This window comes from Botrytis deweyae (assembly GCF_014898535.1).
Source record: "Botrytis deweyae strain B1 chromosome Unknown BDEW_028, whole genome shotgun sequence".
NCBI classification, from domain to species: Eukaryota; Fungi; Ascomycota; class Leotiomycetes; order Helotiales; family Sclerotiniaceae; genus Botrytis; species Botrytis deweyae.
The window spans coordinates 76,263-96,787 of record NW_024066235.1 but is presented as its reverse complement, the minus strand read 5'-3'; the positions used below and the strand labels follow the sequence as shown (position 1 = coordinate 96,787).

The 20,525-nt window shown below is 42.5% G+C and overlaps 9 protein-coding genes across 9 annotated transcripts; 5 read left to right on the top strand and 4 right to left on the bottom strand.

Moving 5' to 3' along the window:
• Positions 1-626: 626 nt before the first annotated feature.
• On the top strand, positions 627-1,501 carry EAE98_009428 (uncharacterized protein). The gene is made up of 3 exons (XM_038957049.1): positions 627-780; positions 863-1,212; positions 1,269-1,501. Exon 2 carries the CDS (start codon positions 874-876, stop codon positions 1,207-1,209), a length of 336 nt encoding a protein of 111 aa, XP_038806522.1. The 5' UTR covers positions 627-780; positions 863-873; the 3' UTR covers positions 1,210-1,212; positions 1,269-1,501.
• Positions 1,502-2,442: 941 nt separating this feature from the next.
• EAE98_009427 (uncharacterized protein) lies at positions 2,443-3,121 on the bottom strand (the record flags this gene model as incomplete). Its single annotated transcript, XM_038957048.1, has 3 exons — positions 2,443-2,740; positions 2,856-3,007; positions 3,065-3,121. 3 exons carry the CDS (start codon positions 3,119-3,121, stop codon positions 2,443-2,445), a joined length of 507 nt encoding a protein of 168 aa, XP_038806521.1.
• A 1,604-nt stretch (positions 3,122-4,725) lies between these two features.
• EAE98_009426 (uncharacterized protein) lies at positions 4,726-6,387 on the top strand (the record flags this gene model as incomplete). Its single annotated transcript, XM_038957047.1, has 2 exons — positions 4,726-5,254; positions 5,318-6,387. The coding sequence occupies 2 exons, from the start codon at positions 4,726-4,728 to the stop codon at positions 6,385-6,387; spliced, it is 1,599 nt and encodes a 532-aa protein (XP_038806520.1).
• An 820-nt stretch (positions 6,388-7,207) lies between these two features.
• Positions 7,208-8,378, bottom strand: EAE98_009425 (uncharacterized protein; the record flags this gene model as incomplete). Its single annotated transcript, XM_038957046.1, has 3 exons — positions 7,208-7,708; positions 7,784-8,291; positions 8,353-8,378. The coding sequence occupies 3 exons, from the start codon at positions 8,376-8,378 to the stop codon at positions 7,208-7,210; spliced, it is 1,035 nt and encodes a 344-aa protein (XP_038806519.1).
• A 697-nt stretch (positions 8,379-9,075) lies between these two features.
• Positions 9,076-10,076, top strand: EAE98_009424 (uncharacterized protein; the record flags this gene model as incomplete). The annotated part of the gene is made up of 2 exons (XM_038957045.1): positions 9,076-9,843; positions 9,864-10,076. 2 exons carry the CDS (start codon positions 9,076-9,078, stop codon positions 10,074-10,076), a joined length of 981 nt encoding a protein of 326 aa, XP_038806518.1.
• An 888-nt stretch (positions 10,077-10,964) lies between these two features.
• On the bottom strand, positions 10,965-12,246 carry EAE98_009423 (uncharacterized protein; the record flags this gene model as incomplete). The annotated part of the gene is made up of 6 exons (XM_038957044.1): positions 10,965-11,260; positions 11,334-11,528; positions 11,576-11,689; positions 11,743-11,898; positions 11,954-12,032; positions 12,088-12,246. The coding sequence occupies 6 exons, from the start codon at positions 12,244-12,246 to the stop codon at positions 10,965-10,967; spliced, it is 999 nt and encodes a 332-aa protein (XP_038806517.1).
• A 1,117-nt stretch (positions 12,247-13,363) lies between these two features.
• EAE98_009422 (uncharacterized protein) lies at positions 13,364-14,371 on the top strand (the record flags this gene model as incomplete). The annotated part of the gene is made up of 3 exons (XM_038957043.1): positions 13,364-13,511; positions 13,595-13,908; positions 14,078-14,371. 3 exons carry the CDS (start codon positions 13,364-13,366, stop codon positions 14,369-14,371), a joined length of 756 nt encoding a protein of 251 aa, XP_038806516.1.
• A 520-nt stretch (positions 14,372-14,891) lies between these two features.
• EAE98_009421 (uncharacterized protein) lies at positions 14,892-15,676 on the bottom strand (the record flags this gene model as incomplete). The annotated part of the gene is made up of 4 exons (XM_038957042.1): positions 14,892-15,241; positions 15,295-15,426; positions 15,487-15,530; positions 15,609-15,676. The coding sequence occupies 4 exons, from the start codon at positions 15,674-15,676 to the stop codon at positions 14,892-14,894; spliced, it is 594 nt and encodes a 197-aa protein (XP_038806515.1).
• Positions 15,677-16,959: 1,283 nt separating this feature from the next.
• Positions 16,960-18,579, top strand: EAE98_009420 (uncharacterized protein; the record flags this gene model as incomplete). Its single annotated transcript, XM_038957041.1, has 1 exon — positions 16,960-18,579. The coding sequence occupies one exon, from the start codon at positions 16,960-16,962 to the stop codon at positions 18,577-18,579; it is 1,620 nt and encodes a 539-aa protein (XP_038806514.1).
• Positions 18,580-20,525: the final 1,946 nt, after the last annotated feature.

Sequence of the window (20,525 nt, the reverse complement as noted above, 5' to 3'; positions counted from 1 at the left end):
AGAAGCAACCGGCAATTGTGTGATAGGTTTGGGTCGATATCTCTCCACAAAGAAGGTTGTTACGGTCCGTCCTTGGGTCTAGCGGGTCTCTCGTTGCAAGCAGAGAACGGATGATCCAGTAATCAGGAAGAGGATTTGTGGCAATCAGTAAAACCAAGGAAATGACGGGATAGGAAATTCATAACGTGATTCTCATAGCGTAAACTTCTACACTCGGCAGGGGGCACACACGATGTTGCAACGGACTGTGATTACCAATGCAGTAATTCTAACATGATGAAGTGTCCACCCTGTCGAGACGAGAGAGGTAACTGAAAGCGAGGGAACTTGAGCCAAACATCGGCAGAGGGTAGGAATACGATAGGTGCCAGTTCTTCTGGCGATTGAGCCAAGGATGTGATTAGTTGCATGTATGTCTTGGTGAGAAAGGCACACAGATATGCACTTCGTTTGTTGGCTCGAATGGAAGCGTGGAAAACTCGAGGGGGCTAGTAGACAAACACGCTGCAAGGCTGGGAGGATTGTGACGGCGTGGTTGTCCGGACCATGAACAATGCTGTCCAAATCGTGTATAAATACTCCTCTTGATTTCCCCAAAGGTCGAATAACCACCACCATCATCAACATCCTTCAAACAAAGCATCCCAACAAACGATCTCTCAACTCTTTCTTGATCTCAAAGTGTCATCGCCATCCAGTATAACAACCTCACTCGAGACATCATCAGACGTCGTCTCTGATCTCAAACATTCTACCGATAACATATCCGTACTTCGACCAGTAAGTTTGAGCCATGAAGCCTTGTCGCGTTTCATATGGTGTGTTGTAGAGAAGCAAGACTAATATGAATGGTTACACATAGCTCCCATCAACATGTGTTTTTTCGATCAGTGCCAATTTGTCTGTGGTGACTACAAGTGGGGCCACTTTCGACAACATTGTGCCAAAGAATACCGTACAGGCGAGACCTGCGGCATGAAATTGGTCATGACCACATACCAGAGTCACGAGAGGTGCAAGATTTGCACGAAGATCGAAACAAAATGGGGCCGTATCCAGAAGGAGCAGGAGCGTGTACTTCGATGGAAGAAGGAAAACGGAAAGAGTCGCCAACACTCAATCGAGGCGTCAGAGGAAAAGATCCGGGACCTGCAACAAGAGGTCAATAATCTCGAATGGCAACGCTCGCAGAATGCTTTAGCTTTGTGAAAGGTAAGAGACCAATCGCTTGTCCGAGTGATGATATTTGATGCTAATTCCTTTCTCAGTGAAACTTTCCACATAACACGATAGTACAGAACTAGCGAACTATTTTGTCGCGTTTCGAATTTTTTTCATAGGGTTGTCTTTCTTTTGATGGAGTGAAATGATGGAACGGAAGAGTGGTCTTTCATTTAAGGATATATTGGAAATGATTGGTCTCTGGAGACAGATGAAGGAATTGTTTTGGAATTAGATAGTCTCACGACTTAACGATGAAACGATCATTTGAACAAGTTCCTTGAAATTGCCAATAAATTGCCAATGACTTGTGGATATGACTGAATTCTGCTAATGGAACCGACAATCTGGTCAAATGTTGAGGGGGCCATTTGATGTTGACCGGGCGCTTAGATGAAGAAATTGGGCGGCTCGGGAAATTAGTGCATGCGAGCTAAATGCAAGCTTCCTTCAACTTCGGGGAATTGAGGGGGAATTGAGGCACCATCCGAAATCATAAAAGGCGATCATATCAAAAGACTTGTCGGAGAATTTGGCCGTCGATGATGATCAATATCCTTACGATAATGAAGAAATCCCACTTGAATGTTCCTTCTTGTGGGTCGCGATCTATATATGTACATAGCGAAGTCTCGTTCTGTAGGTATGTGTTGTGATGCTGTGTAAAACTTTTCCTATTGCAATTAGCCTAATGTGCATTCTCAACCATACACACCTGGTCGGCAAATTTATCATCACTGAACAGTTTTCTTCATGAAGAGGTTGAAATAAAGATACGGATAACAAATATATATATGGTAAGAAGAAAGGAAAGAAGTCGAGAAACGCTTTCCAAAAGAAAAAAAAATCTTCAACAGGATCCTCCCTTCCCTTTATGAATTTCAGACTGAATGACCTTGAGTGTAGTAGTAAATTGTAACGTGGCTAATCCTCAATGGATATCTGTGCAGCCTGACTGCAGAGCATGAGAGAGAGACGTGATAGGCTCTGATTCATGATCAAGTAACCAGTAGGCAGGCGCTTTTGACAAAGGAAATGCTTGAATGATACAACGCATAGTCAAATTACGCTTAGCTGGTCCAGTCAGAAGTCGATTCCCGATACTCCTCCTGGGAAATTGCGGCAGCATGATGGGCCGTGGTATGAGGATATTGTAACGACCTTCCCAACTCCAATACGCCGTGGAACACAAAGATGCCCGTATAAGTTCGAATCCATGTTCTACTCCATGGCCGACTCTGCATCTGCAAACCCTCCTAATAATGGTCCTACGTCTTCTGATTTGACCGGCTTGTACTTCTTCATTTCCTCCACATCTTCATCGTCCGATGCCCAACCATCGGAAATTGGGTGGGTACTTTCGACGGGGGTTTGTTTTGTATTGCTCGATCCGTCCTGTGATGGCATCTTGGCTAGAACTTCCTGATACCGCAACAGTCTTGCGTCTTGACCATTGTACATAGTAACAGGTGCTCGAGGGACATTTTGGGGGACCATGGCGAAGATATCAACGAGATGACTGGCACAAAAGTTGGTTAGAAAATTCATCAATGCGATCGATCAGTTGGTTCCACGATGTGCAGTTTATGGATTGAGGGGTATCGGTGTGGAAGAAACGTTTGGAGCATACGTACTTGGACGTTTGCGCTACGACCCTTTGCAAGGCCTCTGTCTCCCTTTGAACTTCTTGTGGATCTGCTTGAATGGCATTTGAATCTTGGTTCCCGAAACTGCCGTAATGATGAGGATGTGCATCGTTTTCGAATAATAGCCTTTGGTCTTCACCCTATTTGCAAAGTTGTCAGCGACTGCTTTATTTTGTATGTGACAGGAGAAATCAAACCTCATCCGACGAATCCCGATTACGTTCCAGCCCAAGACAAGAAGAACAATTGCCCATTGTTTCTACCCTCTCTATCCCTCTATGTTCTGTCCTGTCTATCTTCCAACGACTCAGGGATAAATTGATCCCACACACAACACCAACTGTACTACCTACAATCAACCATCGACAGACGAATCTTAGGGATCAAAACTCTGGAAGATCGCTAATATCCAGTTACGCGACAAATGTACTGGATTTGGATTGTCTTTGCGAAAGCAAGGTGATGTTGATAAAATTATTCAAAGAAAGCATTTCTTAACTTTTTGGAGGGAGAAGGATGTTTCGATAAGAAAGTTGATTATGATGGAGATCCAACTTCCCGGCTAAATTACGGTTAGACATTTTTAGTGATTGGGTAGCCTTCAAGGTACTAGTAAGTAAGCTGACTGAGCAACCAAAAATATCTAATCGTCACTCCCTTCATTGTCACTACAAACAAACCTCACAGGTAAATATTGTTAACCTCACTTCCAATGTCACCCCTTTCTCATTCCAATTACTGACATGATATATACGGCAATAGATGTTCAAAGTCCAATAATGATGCTCTGCTGGGCCACTGCCGTGGAGGCTTTATCGCTTCGCTCTGGGAGAGCGATTCTTTCTATCTTCACTGGTTCTACCTATATAGTAAAGTTAAATGGCGCCCCCTTCGTTTCTTTAGCCAACCTAACAAGAGCGAAGCGAAAAACCTCCACGGTAGTGATCCAGCGGAGTCTTACCAATCCGTCTTCCCTGGCCCAACTTTCCTTTCCTTTCCCCGTTCCATATGTCAAGTCGATTTACAGGTATTCGACTAATCATCCCTTTATTAGACGGGTTCAATATCCTTCCATCATGGAATTTGCCCCTCTTTTCCTCCCCCTGGGAACAACTTCACTTTCTTTCACTGGGAACATAGGATTATTTATGTATGCTCTCAATAATATCGGAATCTCTCAAAGTATGCTCTGGTTCCTTAAATATTCTATCACCTCGTCAAAATCTTACAGCTCTGTATACCCGCTGATCTACAATTTGACTGCTGCTTGCAAGCAAATTTCTTTCACACAACAAATCCAGCAAGTTCTGGGAATTTGACTACATCCCCTTTAATCATCTATTGCTGCAACAACACTGAGGACAAAAGGAGATTCTTGGAAATGTCCTTGCTCTGCTTCTGCTGTTCTCTGATAGCTTCGATGCGTTGGTTACTTGAACAGATCTCATCCCTTACTTGGTGACAAACCCACCTTGCAAAGCCCCCCTCATGAACGTATTAACCTTACCTGAATGTACCAGATATTTGTATCTTTCCAGTTGTACAATAATCTACTCCCTTATTTTCAATTTTTTGAGTACCTGCAAGGCGATACAATATATCGATCGAAAATTTCTTTCCTCTGTCTCCAATGTCCCAACATATCACCCTTGGTTTGGTGTTTTGCAACATTTTATAAGAGAGTACTTTCTCTTTCTCTGAATATTCTAATCAGTAAGGTCATCTCATCATCACATACATTCATTTACTTATTCTTTTCGATCAAGACGGTCTTCACTCCTTCGTCCGTTGTTCTCGTTGCTTCACATCGATATCTTTTGCGTACCAACACTATCTTATAATATTCTACGCTGTTAACATGTTTCGAAGTCGAAACTTGGCTACTCTAGCAGTGCTCGCACTATCCGGATCGTCTCTAAGTAAGCCGGTTGCAGGCGGATCATGGGTTGGTGAGACTTGTATCTGCCCACCTTCCGATTGTCCACCAGTTGTCACCTCCTACACCACAATCACGACTACTCCTGTTCAAACTGTCACTATCACAAAAACTATCAGTCATGAAGTAACCCCTCCAGCAAATACGACTCCCAATCCAAGCACGGGTCCACCAGGAGTACCATCTTCACCGATCGTCATTTATACCCCTTCCACTACTGCCCCACCCGAAACCACCGTCAAGACGACTACAATATCTGGCTCTGAGATACTTGTCACCAGTACTATCACACCAAGTCAACCTCTACCGCAGAGCACTATACCTTGCGAAACGATCACTAAAACTATCACAACTTCAGGAACTGTCGTTGTCATAACCACTACTATCACACCTAGTCAGCCTCCTGCCCAGACTGTCACATCAATAGTTGGAACTCCAATAATTACGACTGGTAAATGATTTCCTTGATCCTTCACACCCGTTTTATCATAAGATCTGACCAACTCAATTCTAGTACCTGGATCTACCATCATAACCACTATACCTGACACGATCATCACTTCAAGCATTCCTGGATCAGTCATTGTTATCACGAAGACTATCCCACCAACTACTGAAACCACTGTCATTCCTTGCGATTTGACCATCACGGTAACTCAGACAGGAACCGTAGTCAAAACAACTCGTCCTGTCTCTACAATCACCTTCACAGAATCTGGACACATTGTAACTTCCACGTATCCACCATCAACCCTATACGTGACGTATACATCGAGTATCTACACCACTGTTGTAACAGCTACAACGATAACGAAAACTATTTCGGCAAGCACGCTAACAATCACTAAGACTGGTGAAATTGTTCAAACCACTGTTCCAGGCTCTACCTTCGTTACCACAATTCCCGGGTCTGTCATAACTTCAACAGTCACGCCTATTCCAGCAACTACAACCTCGCCCTCGTCAACATGTCAATACGATCCATGCCTCAAACAAATGCTAGAATCCTCAGCCGTGACTTCATTCTGCGCTACCTATACAGCAAGTGTTCACACGATTCCAATTTCCCTCCCAGCCTGCGTCTCTGAATGTGACACTGCACCAGGTGCTCTCTCATCTGCTTGCTCATGTCTAGTCGGCCAATTCACTCCTCCAGCTGTGACTTCCACCCCTGTCACCATCACAACTGCCTCAACAATTTTTGATCCATCGTTTACACCTACGGCTTCCTCCAAGCCTCCATGCAAACACTGCACAGAGGTTCTTACTATTCCCCAACCCTCCATAACTCCATCAAATGGAATTTGTTCAACTGGTCTGATCCTCTCCACAATAACTACAACTACTACATTCATCCAAATCCTTACAACGACAAGTAGGATTCCAGTCTCACCACCAACGGCTCATATTTCTAGCTCCCCAAGTCCTTCAAACGGTACGGTCTCAACGGCAACGCTTTCTTCTGCCCTTTCTTCCACTGTTGTCCTCTCCTCATCTATCGTTCTATCGACATTGATTGCTCCCTCTTCTTCTGCGCAGAGCACTACCACGTCATCATCTTCTTCTAGGGTCGCATTGTGGTAGATTCGAAGTTTATTGACCAAAGAATTAGCCAAACAACGAGATATAGGCGCTAGGAGGCCTGCAAAAAGGGAACGAACCATTGTTTGGACTCGGGTTTGAGCTAGTGTGCTGTTCCAAAATCGTCTCTTTCTTTATTTTTATCTTATAACGTTGTATTCGTTTTAATTTTAATCTGGTATTGTCAGGTATGAAAGGTGGGAATCGTGTGTTATGATTATGGTGGGAATTGACATAGATAAATATGATTAGATTAATTTAATGATTGTTTTCTCTGGAATTTAGTTTCTGAATTCAATGTTGACTCTTTCGAGGTTTGTTTTGAGTCTGAGAAATCCTTCTTCCCATGTTTCCAGTCTGTGATCTCGTCCAAACTCATTCTTCTCCTGGAGACATAACATCGTGAAAGGCTATCCCAGGATGAACCATATACCAAGGAAACAATCCGAGCAATCTTCTAGTTTATATTGAACTAGGACGCGATGGCGACTATTCTCTAAATTAAAACTGAGATGATTCTATAGGGAGCTGCCGACAACAGAGGATCCACGGAGAAGTAGAGAGCATGTAAGCTCAGAATACCGGCTTGGCTGGGGGTTTTCAAGGATATCATCTAACTTGATCAGGTTGAAGAATGAAATTTCTCGAACTGGGCTTTCAAATCATTTTTTGGCGATTGCTTGACTGTTTTGGGAGGCTACTTTGAAAACACCAAGACACTTCAACTCTTAGCAAAGCTTATATGATAATTAGGTTGGATTTCGATTCGTGGTGTAGGCCTGATTCTCAAATTTACAGGGATGCACACAGTGTGGCCATCCACTCAGTAACCCATAACATGCTTTGGAACATAAGCCTCCTCCAAATATTCACTTTCCTGTTCGGTAAGTTGAACACTTAAAGCTTTCACACTATTATCCACCTGCTGTTTGTTGTATAATCCGCAGACAGGCGTCATTCCTCCCTTTGATATAATCCAAGCAATTGCAATGATGGCCATGCTAACACCCCTCTTACCAGCCAATTCTTCCACCCTTCGTACAATTTCTTGATCAGCCTCAAGATGCTTACCACGGAAAAGTAGCTTCAAGAAGACATCACTCTTCTCACGTTCATCAGTGCGATCTTCCCAGGAGTGGGCGAGCACACCGGCGGCGAGTGGCGACCAGGGAAAAAGGCCAATCTTGGCTTCCCTGCAATATGCGTTCATCTCGCGCTCCTCTTCGCGGTAGAGCAGGTTGTAGAAGCCTTGCATTGAGATGAACTTATGCCAGTTGTGTTTTTCGGCTACGTTCTGCGACATTTGGAACTCCCAGGATGCCATCTACAACAACAACAACAACAACAACAACATTAGTCAAATTCGTTTTAGTGATCCGAGGACCTAGAGAAGACTCACAGAGCTACCACCTATATATCTAGCTTTCCCGCTCTCGACGATGTCATTTAAGGCTTTCATGGTTTCTTCGAGTGACACTTCGCGATCAAGACGGTGAGTTTGGAGAACGTCAATATAAGTACCGAGGCGGGCAATGCTGGCGTCTACAGCGTCGAAAATGTGCTTTCTTGATAGTCCGACTTGATTCACCTGAACATCATCGTTTCTTCCTTGGCCAGCGGCATCAACAGCTCCTCTCGCAGGATCGACGAAACGGAACACCTTGGTCATCATGACAACTTTGTTCCGAGGGATATTATACTCTTTCAAGAAGACGCCAAGGATCTCCTCTGAGCGTCCATTGGAATATACATCGGCGACATCGAATTTGTTGATACCAGAATCATATGCATGCTTGAGGATAGGGAATGCCTCTTCTTGGGTCAGGACCCAGGGTTGCCAGCTCTCGTCACCATAGGTCATACAGCCAACTATGATCTTGGAGACTTTGAGGCCGGAGCTTCCAACTCTATAAGAGACGTTAGTTTCTGTCTGAGCATTGATTCCTTGAGTAATGAGCTCGAGCATACCTCATGTATTGCATTTTGTTAGACATAACTAATACTACTGAAGTGGCAGGAAAGAGATGATATTTAGTCAATGGAAAATTAATGAAATAATGGATTTGAACTTGATTCTATGTGCCTTGTGTGGTATCAAAACTTTATATATTGAGAGATGATAAGGTAGAGTACAACTTCGCATGTTGTCAGTCACTTGATACACTTTACTATATCTACCTACTGTAGCTGCTGAGCGCAGGGTAAGATCGCCATACATTACGATCTTCATATCCAGAGCAAAAAAATTAAATGATTCAAGAGATAAATCTTCCGAAGAGAAGATGCTCAATTAGGAAATTTTTTCGTAAGCAACGTGCGTCAGTAGCTCGGTCCTAAATTGTTTTACTGCTAACTACTCGAGTGGGTCCACAACTCTGAGAAAGAGGATCTGAAAAACCTTAATAGAATGGTACAAGCACTTAACCACTTTTTCTAGCCTCACAAAGCATAAAATTAGGTCTCACTTTCTTCGTCTTTAAGGTGTCATGGCTCCCTGAAGTATCTCCGCCGATATGTCCGGCCAGAGCAAAGCTTCACTGGTCAAGGTACAATGTCTTGTCCATAAGTAGCCCAATGTTACTTGCTTAAATTCAAGGTGATCCGTATCGACCAACACCCTTTTCCTCCTGTCCAGCTCTGTAACAGGTATTCAAGTTTCCCTTCTTTCATTTCGAAGTTATCGCGTTCAAAATGTCAAACAGGTACGCTGCAGCTCACGAGCGACTCCTCGGCCCGGGAGATCAGCGTCCAACAGCGTTGCAAGTTGTCAAAGATGAGGAGCTCGAGGGAAAGCTCAAGGATAAAGTTGTACTTATTACTGGGTGCTCTGCGGGTTTGGGTGTAGAGACTGCGCGTGCAATGCTTACAACAGGTGCTACTCTCTTCCTCACAGCTCGGAATACGATCAAAGCACGAGCAGCCCTCGGTGAATTTGCTGAATCACCACATGTACACCTCTTAGAGATGGACCAGACTTCGCTCAAAAGTGTACGAGCATGTGCTGCGAGTTTCCTCGAGCAGAGTAAAACGTTGAACATCATGATCAACAACGCTGGCATCATGGCTGTACCTGAGACTATGACAGAGGATGGCTTCGAATCACAATTCCAGGCTAATCATCTGTCCCACTTTCTCCTATTCTATCTTCTCAAACCTACAATCCTCGCTTCGGCAACTCCCGAATTCGCTTCGCGCGTTATCAATCTCTCCTCTTTGGGTCACCGTCGTGGTGAGCCGGATCTTGATAATATCAACCTCACTGGGTGCTACGATAAGTGGAGAGCATATGGAAGCAGCAAAACATGCAACATCTGGATGGCCAATGAGATTGAACGGCGATACGGTTCAAAGCATCTGCATGCCTTCTCTTTGCACCCAGGTGGTATTGTTACGCCATTATGGGATTCCATGAACGCTGAAGACATTGCGGACCTAAGAAGCCAGGGGGGGTTGATGAAAGTCTTAAATCGCCCGCGCAGGGTGCCGCCACAACGGTATGGGGAGCAATCGCCAAGTGCTTGGAAGGAGATCGTGGAAAGTATTTGGATGATGTGCAGATTGCGGGCCCATGGACTTCAGATCAACCATTTGCACTACCTGGTTGGGCTCCTCATGTTTATGATAAAGCAAGAGAGGGCAGACTTTGGAAGTTGTCATTAGACATGGCTGGGTTGAAAGACACTGATCTCTGAACCTGTGTTTTTGAATATGAAATGGCCTCATGTTTTGTTTGAGATCATTTACTGTTACCGCTACTCTTATATATTATATCGCACAATAGATAAACACCTTTCTATACTACTTTGCCGAATATCTTCTCTCCAATGAGGCGAACTATATCTCTCAGACTTACTAATCCAATACTCTCAATCAAAATACCACTGTCTGGTATATTATTCTAAAGTTTAGTTTCCAATTTTATCAAAAAAATCATATTACAGATATATCAATCTGAAAGATGTAGATCGCTTACAACCCCGCTACTCTTGTTGTTCGCCAACTGGCTCTCGTCTAAGTTTCATTAGTTATGGACATAAGCAATATTTAATAATGTAGCTCTATTATGTATATATAATTTGTGAGGAATTTAGAAGCGGATTTTAATTAAGTAAACCTCGAAGATTGATATTTTAATTTGGTAACAATAGGTGTTTACAAAGGCGAGCTTAGCTAATCTCGTGAATTAGTATTTCCAGTAAGCTAATTTAATACATGTCAGATTGATTTGCAGGGTAATTGATCATCAGAAAGTTCTTTGTATACAAAAGAATGCCGTTGACCAAAGTGCAAGCTTTCACATGCCTACTGAGTTTATGAAATGAATAAAAAAATATATTTGGGTCAACTTGAAACCCCCAAGGCAGTATCCAGTTAGTTTCTCAACACCTCTTTACTGCCATGTGCTAATATAACACTAGATCTAAGGTGTAGAAATGAGAAAAAGCACAGTATAGATCATGAAGATTTCAAGTCTTATTAATTGATCGAAGAAATTGAGTATCCACATAGTAAAATATTTACGCCTGGAATCGCAATTAAACATTTCTTTCATGTAATCTTGTCTATATGGCGCTATCTTTCTAATGTCCGACCATAGACTGCGCGGCGGCAGAATATCTGTTACCATGCGGCTTGGCATCATCCACAATCTTGCGCATTTCTTGCAACTCGTCCTTCGTCAAATCAATGTTCCGTGAAGCAAAGTTGGCCTCCAGTCGCTCTGGCTTGGTTGTACCTGGAATAGCAATCATACCCTGAGCAGCAACCCATGCGAGAGCTATCTGGGTGATTGTACAACCCCTTCGAGTCGCGAGTTTCTTGATTTCCTCCACAATAGCCTTGTTATTGTAGAAATTCTCTCCTTGGAATTTAGGACCTAGAAAAGATTACGTGTCAGTAAACACTGGGAAATTGTAGTGAACAGGGAATGTAGTCAAGCAGAGACATACTACTTCGACGGAAATCGCCCGCAGGGAAATCATCAGGAGTCTTGAATCGAAAGTCGTCCACGAGCCATCCGTGACCCAGTGGACTATAGGCAACGTAGGCAATCCCTAACTCTTTTGCAGTTTCTATTAATCCATCTGTCTCGTGAATAGTCTCAAAAGCAGAATACTCTGCCTGGAGAGCATCAATTTTTGCAACTACGAATGTCAGTGGTAGGAATCGACAATTGCAAATGGGAGCTTACTCGAATTTGCTTTGCGCAAAGTGGCAGCAGAACATTCAGAAAGGCCGATGAACTTGGTCTTCCCCGCTTTACGAATCTCATCGAGAGCTGGAATAGACTCTTCTAAAGGAGTGTCTTTGAAATAAAAGTTAGCAGACTGAGCACGAAATTAAGTTGGGACAACCTACTAGGATCAATACGATGCAAATAATAGAGGTCTGGTGTGAAGCCGAGTCTCTCAATGGTGCCCTCAATATACTCCTTAATATGAGAAGCAGAATTAGTAACTCCCCCGAGTCCACCTTCAGCTTTCCCCATACAATCAAAACCACATTTTGATGCAACTATAGATAAGCGTGGTCAGTGTTGGTTCTCCAATGGCGATGGGTTGTAACGTACTGAAGACTTTATCACGAACGTTGTGCTTTCGAATGAAGTCTCCGAGCAGTTTCTCGTTAACACCCGCTGCGTAAACAACCTAAATTCTCATTTAGCAGTCTTCCGACGCAGATGCAGAGATATCTTAAACCTACAGCAGTATCCCAGAATGTGCATCCCAGTTCAATGGCTTTAAGAAGGACTGGCTCAGCTTCCTCCAAGCTGAGGTTACTTCCTAAACCAAAGCTTAACCCCATAGCACCGAAGCCCGGATTAGCGACCTGGATGTCACCGAAGGGAATTGTTTTGACCATATTGACTTTTTATAGTGCGTTTTCTGATTGTTTAGTTGTTCGTTGTGCACTTTTCGGAATCATACGAAATTATAGATATGTATATACTGTAAAATAAGGAAGTGACAGAGAGCCAGGTGAGGTCTTAGAGACGGACTTTATGGAGATAACATCGGAGTCGATTGAAACATTCTACTTGATTCTTAAGTCAGTGTTGTCCCGCTCGCTTCACTTCCTAACATCGGATATCAATAAAGCAGCATTGGTTCCATTTTGTTGTTTCGGCCGAAAGTGGCTTGTGGAGATTCGTAAAACCCTAGATAGCTTACGTAAGTTACCTTATTTCAACATGCAATATTGCGTGCCGTGGTTTATCAGTGGATCGGTGGGGCCATTTCTCAATCTCAAGCCGTCTGCATCAACGACTTTGAACAACGGTTTCTCATGTAAGGCAGATGTCGACGCACTAAAGGGAACCCAGACTACATAATGAAGAAGTACTTATTAGTGAACGAGGAACAGAAGAGATGTCATCGGAAGAAAAGGTAGACAATCAGACTCAATGCAATAGTTATAGGTATCAAAAATTAGTTGATCCCTAATAAGACTAATCAATCATTTGAAGCTATAGCACGTATGGAAAGATTGATCATCATGTGAGAATTGATCAAATTGACACAAGTATGATAGATTCTAGAGTGTTAAGTTCTCCTGAATGTTGACATTGTACCGGTAGACGAGAGACGAGAACGAGATGCGAGGGGTTGAAAGTGGTCTGCCCATTGGTGGGCAAGTTGCCATATCTGTTCTAGAGCAATATTGCAACCATGGCATCTACGTCACCAACGACACTGCATTGCCGCATCCCGATAAGGTTGCGATCGCGCACCAGCATGACCCAGGACCGGATGCGGAGATAAGTCCACCATAGATTCCCCGGCATATTCCACTTTTACACTACCTTCCCAGAGTTTGTTTGCTAATTCCTTCCTACGTCCAATCCTACCTTTCCTATTTTGAGTGCCTCATCTGCTTACTGCTTGCTTACTATCTGTTGCTTACTACTTAATTACTGCTTATGAACACCCCACACCTAGGTGGAAGTAAATCACAAGTGCAATATCCACATCCTTCGAATATGCCCAAACCACCATTCGCCGCTCAGATTACCCTGGAGTATACGCTGCAGCAAGATGCAAACAAAGGAGTAGAGGATGTTCGGTCTGGCATGTCCAACGCGGCTGAGCGAAGAAAGGAACAAAATCGAGTCCATCAGAAAGCTTGGCGTAAGTACTTGTTCCACCTTTTTACAATAAGTCCTCGCACGACACAATAAAGCACTGATGATGTGTGCGTCTCTAACTTGCAGGGAAAAGAAAGAAGCTTGAGCGATCAAAGTTTCGCATAGTAAAATATCCGACCGATGTGTCGAACAGTTCTTCCGGGCAAGAGCTTGCACCCTCGGAGACTAGCTTGTCGGGCTCTAGTGGCTCATTAGAGGATAGCTCGCTGATGGTAAGAGCTACGGGCCAACACTTCTCCCATTCGCACTCAGATATAACTGCGTGGCAAGAGGTCGATCTGCTTAATGTCTTCAATTCAGCTGCAGGCCTTTCTCAAATCAAAACTTGCGAGCGTTCTCGAACAGCTGTCGCATGCGCACAAGGCAATCTGGGAGATTCTGTAATTATAGAGTGGTTGCAAAAATGGCCACAAATTCTTAGTTCTCATCACGAACGATGATGCAACATCTGCATTTTGTCCGCCGTCTGGTGATGTGAAAGACATCCTCGCACTACCGTCAACATTGCGGCCCACAGATCTTCAAACCCGGATTCCCCATCATCCTTAGATTGATTGTTTGCCTGTGCCTCAGATGCGACAAAATTTAATCCCAGCCGGAAACACATATGATGTTATGGACCTTTGTGGAGACCTGGTTGGACTTTTCAGTGCTGGCACTGGGAGAACAGGCATGGTCATCTGGGGAGAGCCGTGGGATGTGGCTGGTTGGGAAGTGACCGAGGGATTCTTGGAGCGTTGGGGATGGACGATCAAGGAATGTTGGGATTTATTTGAGTCCACAAATAGATGGAGGGCAGAACGAGGTCAAATGGCTCTACAATTTGACAAAGTTTTGATCTGAAGACTTTATCCATGTGTTTCATGGATGATATCGCAGACTCTTCAAGAGAGAGGTAAGCGAACTGGTTTGGCATATGCGCATTTTTATCATCTGCTGGCACATTGGGCTGTTCTTGGATACAAATGTGATTTTGTTGAAGCAAAACAAAAAATAGAATTATGTATTGACGGTAGATGTCTCTAGACTGAGCTATTTATTTAAGGATATGTTATGAAAGGGATCAAGCATGATATGATCAATTCCAATTTTGGATGATGCGCATGTGCCAATCCCAGCGTTAATTTCTCGCCTAGAGAGGCATGTACTTATTCGATGGAGCGTGAATAAGCGATACCTTTTTGTGAAATTGATCATCATTCTGAGATGATCAAAGGTTTAATTTGTTGAGTTACTTTGTGTTAGATGGTGTCACTCATATAGTTTCCTAGTGTTGTGGAAATTTCCAATCTTTTACATTCGTAAGCGTCCCTGCTCCGGTTTTGAATTATCGAATAGTGGCGAGTCATGAGATTGAATAGCTCTATCTTGCTTCACGATTAATTCGCTCAAGATCTTCCCCCTTGATGGAATTCAAGTTATTCTGTACCGCATTATCCACACCGGATTCAATATCATCGTTACCATCTACGAGATCAGACCAGCCTGAAGTATCACTTCGCGAAAGAAGACTGGAAGCTATGGCAGTAACATCGGCACGCGGTACCCTCCCTGAAAATCTGGTCTTGCCTAGATGAATTTTACCCCTGGGAGCATTGGTGAGCAAACTTGGTCGTAGGCTAATTGCTTGAAAGGAAGATTGGTCGTCATCGTTCCTCTGCTTAGCCATGGCGACCAGGTACTTATCAGCATTCAACTTAGCCTCCATGATCTCTGAATAGGCTCTTGTCTCGTCGAGAAAGTTTTGGTAATCAGTGCTGTCCCACCAAGGCGCCTTCTTTCGGCGCGAGGCAGAAATGAAATCATGAGAAATTTTGTAACCTCGGGACAGCCAACAAATTCCTGGACGGTTTCCTTCACTGCATTCCGACCGACGACGTTAACATTACTCATATTTCCTGGTGAATATTAAAGCAGCTTAGCAAAACTATTCGTAGAATAATCATAACATTCCTTACCTGCCGCGAACACAATGCAGTTAGCCTTGACTTCCTTGAGGATCCTATTGGTGTTTTCGTCCTTCGTACGTGCAAGATCAACAACGAGGACATCGGCTTTTGCGCCTCTTTTTGGTCCTTACTGAAGAATTTCTGCTTCTTGTCTCTGATCTCTGATGACACTGGTAACGTGCCAGGGTTTCATAAGCATCGACTCAGCAATCAGTCAGCCAATGCCACCATTTCTACCAAAAATCAGAACGCGAGGCGAGGCCATAGTCTCAATCCAACATAGAAAAATAGCTATAATTAGGATCTGACAGGTAGAACAAAGTGTGTGCAGATGGCGATAGGGAAAGAGAAGGCTGGGCGTGGAAATCACTTGATTTTTGCCATTCCATGACTGTTTTAGGGAGGAGGGGCACTTTTAAAGTGATCGAACCATCTCGTTCTATCGCTTCATTTGAATTGAAACAATTTTCGGGCGAAGCTTTTTCGCTTAATGTCGAGAAGAAGAAGATGAGAAGAGAGTAAGGAAAAAAAAGTAAAGGAAGGCTCACTGTACAATGTAGGTACCTATATTAAGTCAACATGATATCATCGAGTTATTGAATAAAAACTCTTTATTGGCTGAGGTTGAATGTTCAATCGCCCTCTAGAATGAGATTGGTAGAGGGGCAACCAATCTGCTATGCCGATAAACGTGGCAGTGTTGAAAAGAGCAAGCTGAACAGTCGTTCCCACCCCCGCGCATATTAGCTCCGCCCGCAGCAGCTTGCATATAATATATTTTCTCATTCTTTGGAAATACAAATATTACTCAAGAATCATTTAATCATATCACGAAATCCAAAAATGTCAATATCTTCGTCATCATATTCTTCATTCGTTTCCTTATTCCGAAAAATCAATGGCGTTCGTCCGTCCTTTCAAGAATTATTGTACACATCACATGATGTCAAAACACTCTTACCGGCTTCATTATATTTATTGTTCTCCTCATTCTTTCGAAAGAAGAACATCATTCTGCGCAAGCTTCGAGCGTTGTTGAATACATTGGAAAATCCAATTTTATTGGTACTTTTATTACAATCCATACACATTTTATTCTCTGGCTATCATGCCATTATTCGATACGATTTTGCAAAAACATCGAGCACATCACAAAAGCATAAACAGCCAAGGGGAGTACCTTCATCGCTGTATCGACCTTTAAATCGAAATCTGGATGAAATTCGTTTGCTTAGGCTATATCAACGACATAATCCATCAGATTTGCCATCATGCACACTTTTTCAAACACAATCAGATTCACAAGACCACCAATCTGACTCAGTACTACAGTCAAGAATTCTATTCCAACAGGAGAGAAAATATAATGCCCTCTCATATGCCTGGGGAAGTTCAGCTCGATTATCACCAATCGTTGTGAACGATGTCGAAGTGATGGTTCATGCCAACCTTGCAAAATGCTTGAGGCAATTGACAAGCAACATGAAGGCTGAATCACAACAATCAACATTCCTGTGGGTGGATGCAATCTGTATCAACCAGAATGATTTAACAGAGCAAGCAATTGAAGTCAAGCGTATGGGAATGATTTATTCCTCTGCCGAAACAGTCATTGTATGGATTGGGGCACCCAGGATTGAAAGCGATGCGCCTAACTTGCGATATATTCTACGCAGATTAGACCGGACTAGACAAGATATTGACCCCAAATTGCTCGACTCAGAATGGCCGGTCTGGTCCGATAATAATTCCTCGCGGATGATAAATCAGTTCTTTTCGAAAGAATGGTGGCAGCGAACTTGGGTCTTTCAAGAAATCGTACTTGCAAAAAACATTTTCTTACATTATGGCACTGTTTCTTTCACTTGGGACACAGTCAGTAGCTCACAGCTACATTTTTATTATCTCCACTCAAATTGTGCACTTCCACCGGGTACGATACCTGAAGGAGTTTTCAAGGCTATGAGGAGAGTTCTGACCATCAATTTTGTCAGAGATAGCAGAGCGCGTGGTCTCAAAGTTCGACTAACTCAGCTATTGTGTATGGATAGGAGGTCGTTTTGCTCCGATCCACGAGATCGTATATATGGGCTTCTGGGTCTTGCAGAGGACCGCGATGTCGTGAGCCCTGATTATACGAAACCTATTCGGTGGGTCCTCCAAGATGTAGTACAAAGTCTCATAAAAAAGGGCAAATCCTTGAATGTCATCTGCATGCTACCGAAGTTTCATAAGATGGATGGTCTACCCTCTTGGCTTCCTGACTTCACCGCATCTTCACCTCCGCGGAACTTCATGAGTTTCCTGTCGAAAGACCCAAATACGTTTCATGTATTCATGGCATCCGGAACAATGCCTTTCTCTGGAGTACAGGTAAAAGCGGGTGTTCTCTCGGCAAAAGGAATAATATTAGACGTTGTTGATGGCATGGGTTCAGCCACTGTTGTGAGCCGATCGACTCGTCCCTCTCTGCCAAGTCACGAAAATCTGCAACAATCAACTACAAATAACTCACGCTACCCTAGCAAGAATGACCTGTTCCATGCTATCTGGAGGACGCTAGTGTCATCTCGAACAACTCATGATACCAAAGCAACTTCTGCGAGCGGAGCTGTATATCTCACATTCAAGTCAGTGACAATACCAAAGGAAAATTGGCTATTGGAAGACGTATGGAAGTGGAAAGAATTAGACGAGATCAGGCTCTTTTACGCCAACAATGCAATGCTAAAAGTCGCTGGAAAATCCTTGAGTGATTGGATAAATCTTGCACTTCCAGTATTTGAGCCAAATCTTGACGCTTCTGTCAAGGGCGTCAAGAATGAAATTAGGTATTTACCATACCATGTTAAAAGTACTCTACGAAATCAAAGGTTTCTTGTGACGGCATCTGGATATATTGGATACGTGCCGAATGAAACAAAACGTGGGGATACAATATGCATACTGTATGGCATGGACGTACCGGTGGTTCTGCGAAAAAATCAGGATAAAACTTTTGAAGTCATTGGGCCATGCTATGTTCATGGTGTAATGGAAGGTGAATTGATGAACGATCTGCAAAATGGAGTTTTTGAGGAGATTGTTTTCGATATTACTTGATTTTATTTCACACTTTCCGGGACATGGCGTCTGTTTTGGTACTTGATTTCATTATTGCAACCGATCTCTCAGGACCGAGATTGTTCTTTTTGTATGAATATAAAGTGTTTAAAAGGGGGGGATACTGGAGGATCAATGACAGTGGACGAAATTTTGAATTACTATACACTTTCCAAGATCCTGGAAAAACTGGTTACTGAGAACTTTGGTTAGTTGCAAGTATGGACACCCTCTTTACCCCGTACATAATTCTCAAATCTGATGACCACAAAAATGCTCTGAAGAAGTGCATAAACGAGAATACTACAGTGGATTTCATCCAGATCCAGCAGATATTGATGTGATTAAGGGCTAGAGAAGAGCAACGGGAATCAAGCTCATATTCCCGGAAAGCTTGATTTGATACATATCCTCTATTGCATTACTTGCCCTTCTATCTCAATATATCTTTCTCGAATCTGTAGTCTCAGCGCTGATGTGACCTCAGCGTGCTCTACGTGCTATCATCTAAACGTCATTTTCAACGTTTTATATTCTTATTGATATCTGTATCAAACTTTATACAAGAAAATAAATCATTTATAAATTACTAAGTAAAATTGATCGATTGTAAATCAGGAGTCCACTACTTTTTCCTAGCACCCTTGAATTTTCGATGATAACACTCCAGGTCGATTAAAAAGAATCACTCTGACATCAGACTACCCCTTCATTCTCGTTTATTTAGAACATCGATTTTCTCTCCACAATAATGGAGAGTACTCCACCTTTTCCTATGCCTAACAATCCTCCAACTTCAATTCAAATACCAAAAAAAACTTCATGAAGCACCAAAGAATATACCAAAAATTTGACCAAAAGAATAACAAAAGAAATCGACGTCGGCATGATTCGAACATGCGCCCCCGAAAGGAATTGATTTCTAGTCAATCACGTTAACCACTCCGTCACGACGCCTGTCAAATTGTGTTTGTTTGATGAATAAGCTGCTTCACCTATTGTCTACATACCACCCAAAATTCGAGTAACAATCATCAGAAATACTTTCTGAAGTATGTGTAGAAGGTTACTCGGAAGCATCGTAATCTTACAATATGCAAAACCCACACCTTTTTTCTTTTCTCTTTCTCAACTTTTCTCTCTTTCTTCGTATATCAAATCTTGGTTACACATATCTTGTCCATGTTAATAATTCTCTACTTGACAGTATAGATTGTGAAAATCACCTGCACACACAGATCCACACATCATGGATTTAATCCCTAATGTATTCGCTATGCTATAATCAATTTTTTTAAACAGTAATTAATATATAATAAATACGAAGGTTGAAGGCGTAAGTCGTATAAGCCTCATTTTTAATAAAAGTTACTGTTTTACGAAATTCCAATACTGCTTTTACTAATTTCACTAGATATTCAGCCATTCCCCCCAAATTTCGAATTCTGAACTTCTTTTATTCGAATTTTCAACTCTTATAATTTTAAAGCTTTTAAAGCTTTCAATAAGTTCCAAATAAACTCAGAATAGTATTTTCAAAAAGAAAAATATGAATTTCGATAAATTTGAGTGATTTTGCTAAAGATAGAATAAATTTACAATACTTAGAGTTTACTATATAAATTTTCAATCAATATAATGATATAATTAATCCAAACGATAAAAATGGGGCAAAGCTCGATCGCTTTTTGGTGTATTTTACAATACTTATACCATTAACCTCTGTATGATCATAGTTTATCAACCCTAACTTCTTCTAGAACAGCCGTATAACTAGAGGTTCTCGTTGACAAGCTTGGATGTGGTCTGCTGTGGCGATGGATACACATGATCATTGTTGACCATTATATCTGTAGCCTGCTTGTCCTCAATCGTGCGCTTTCATTCCTCCGCGAAACGAAGATAATATGATTCGGGGCATCACTCAGGTGTCTAAACATGCTCGG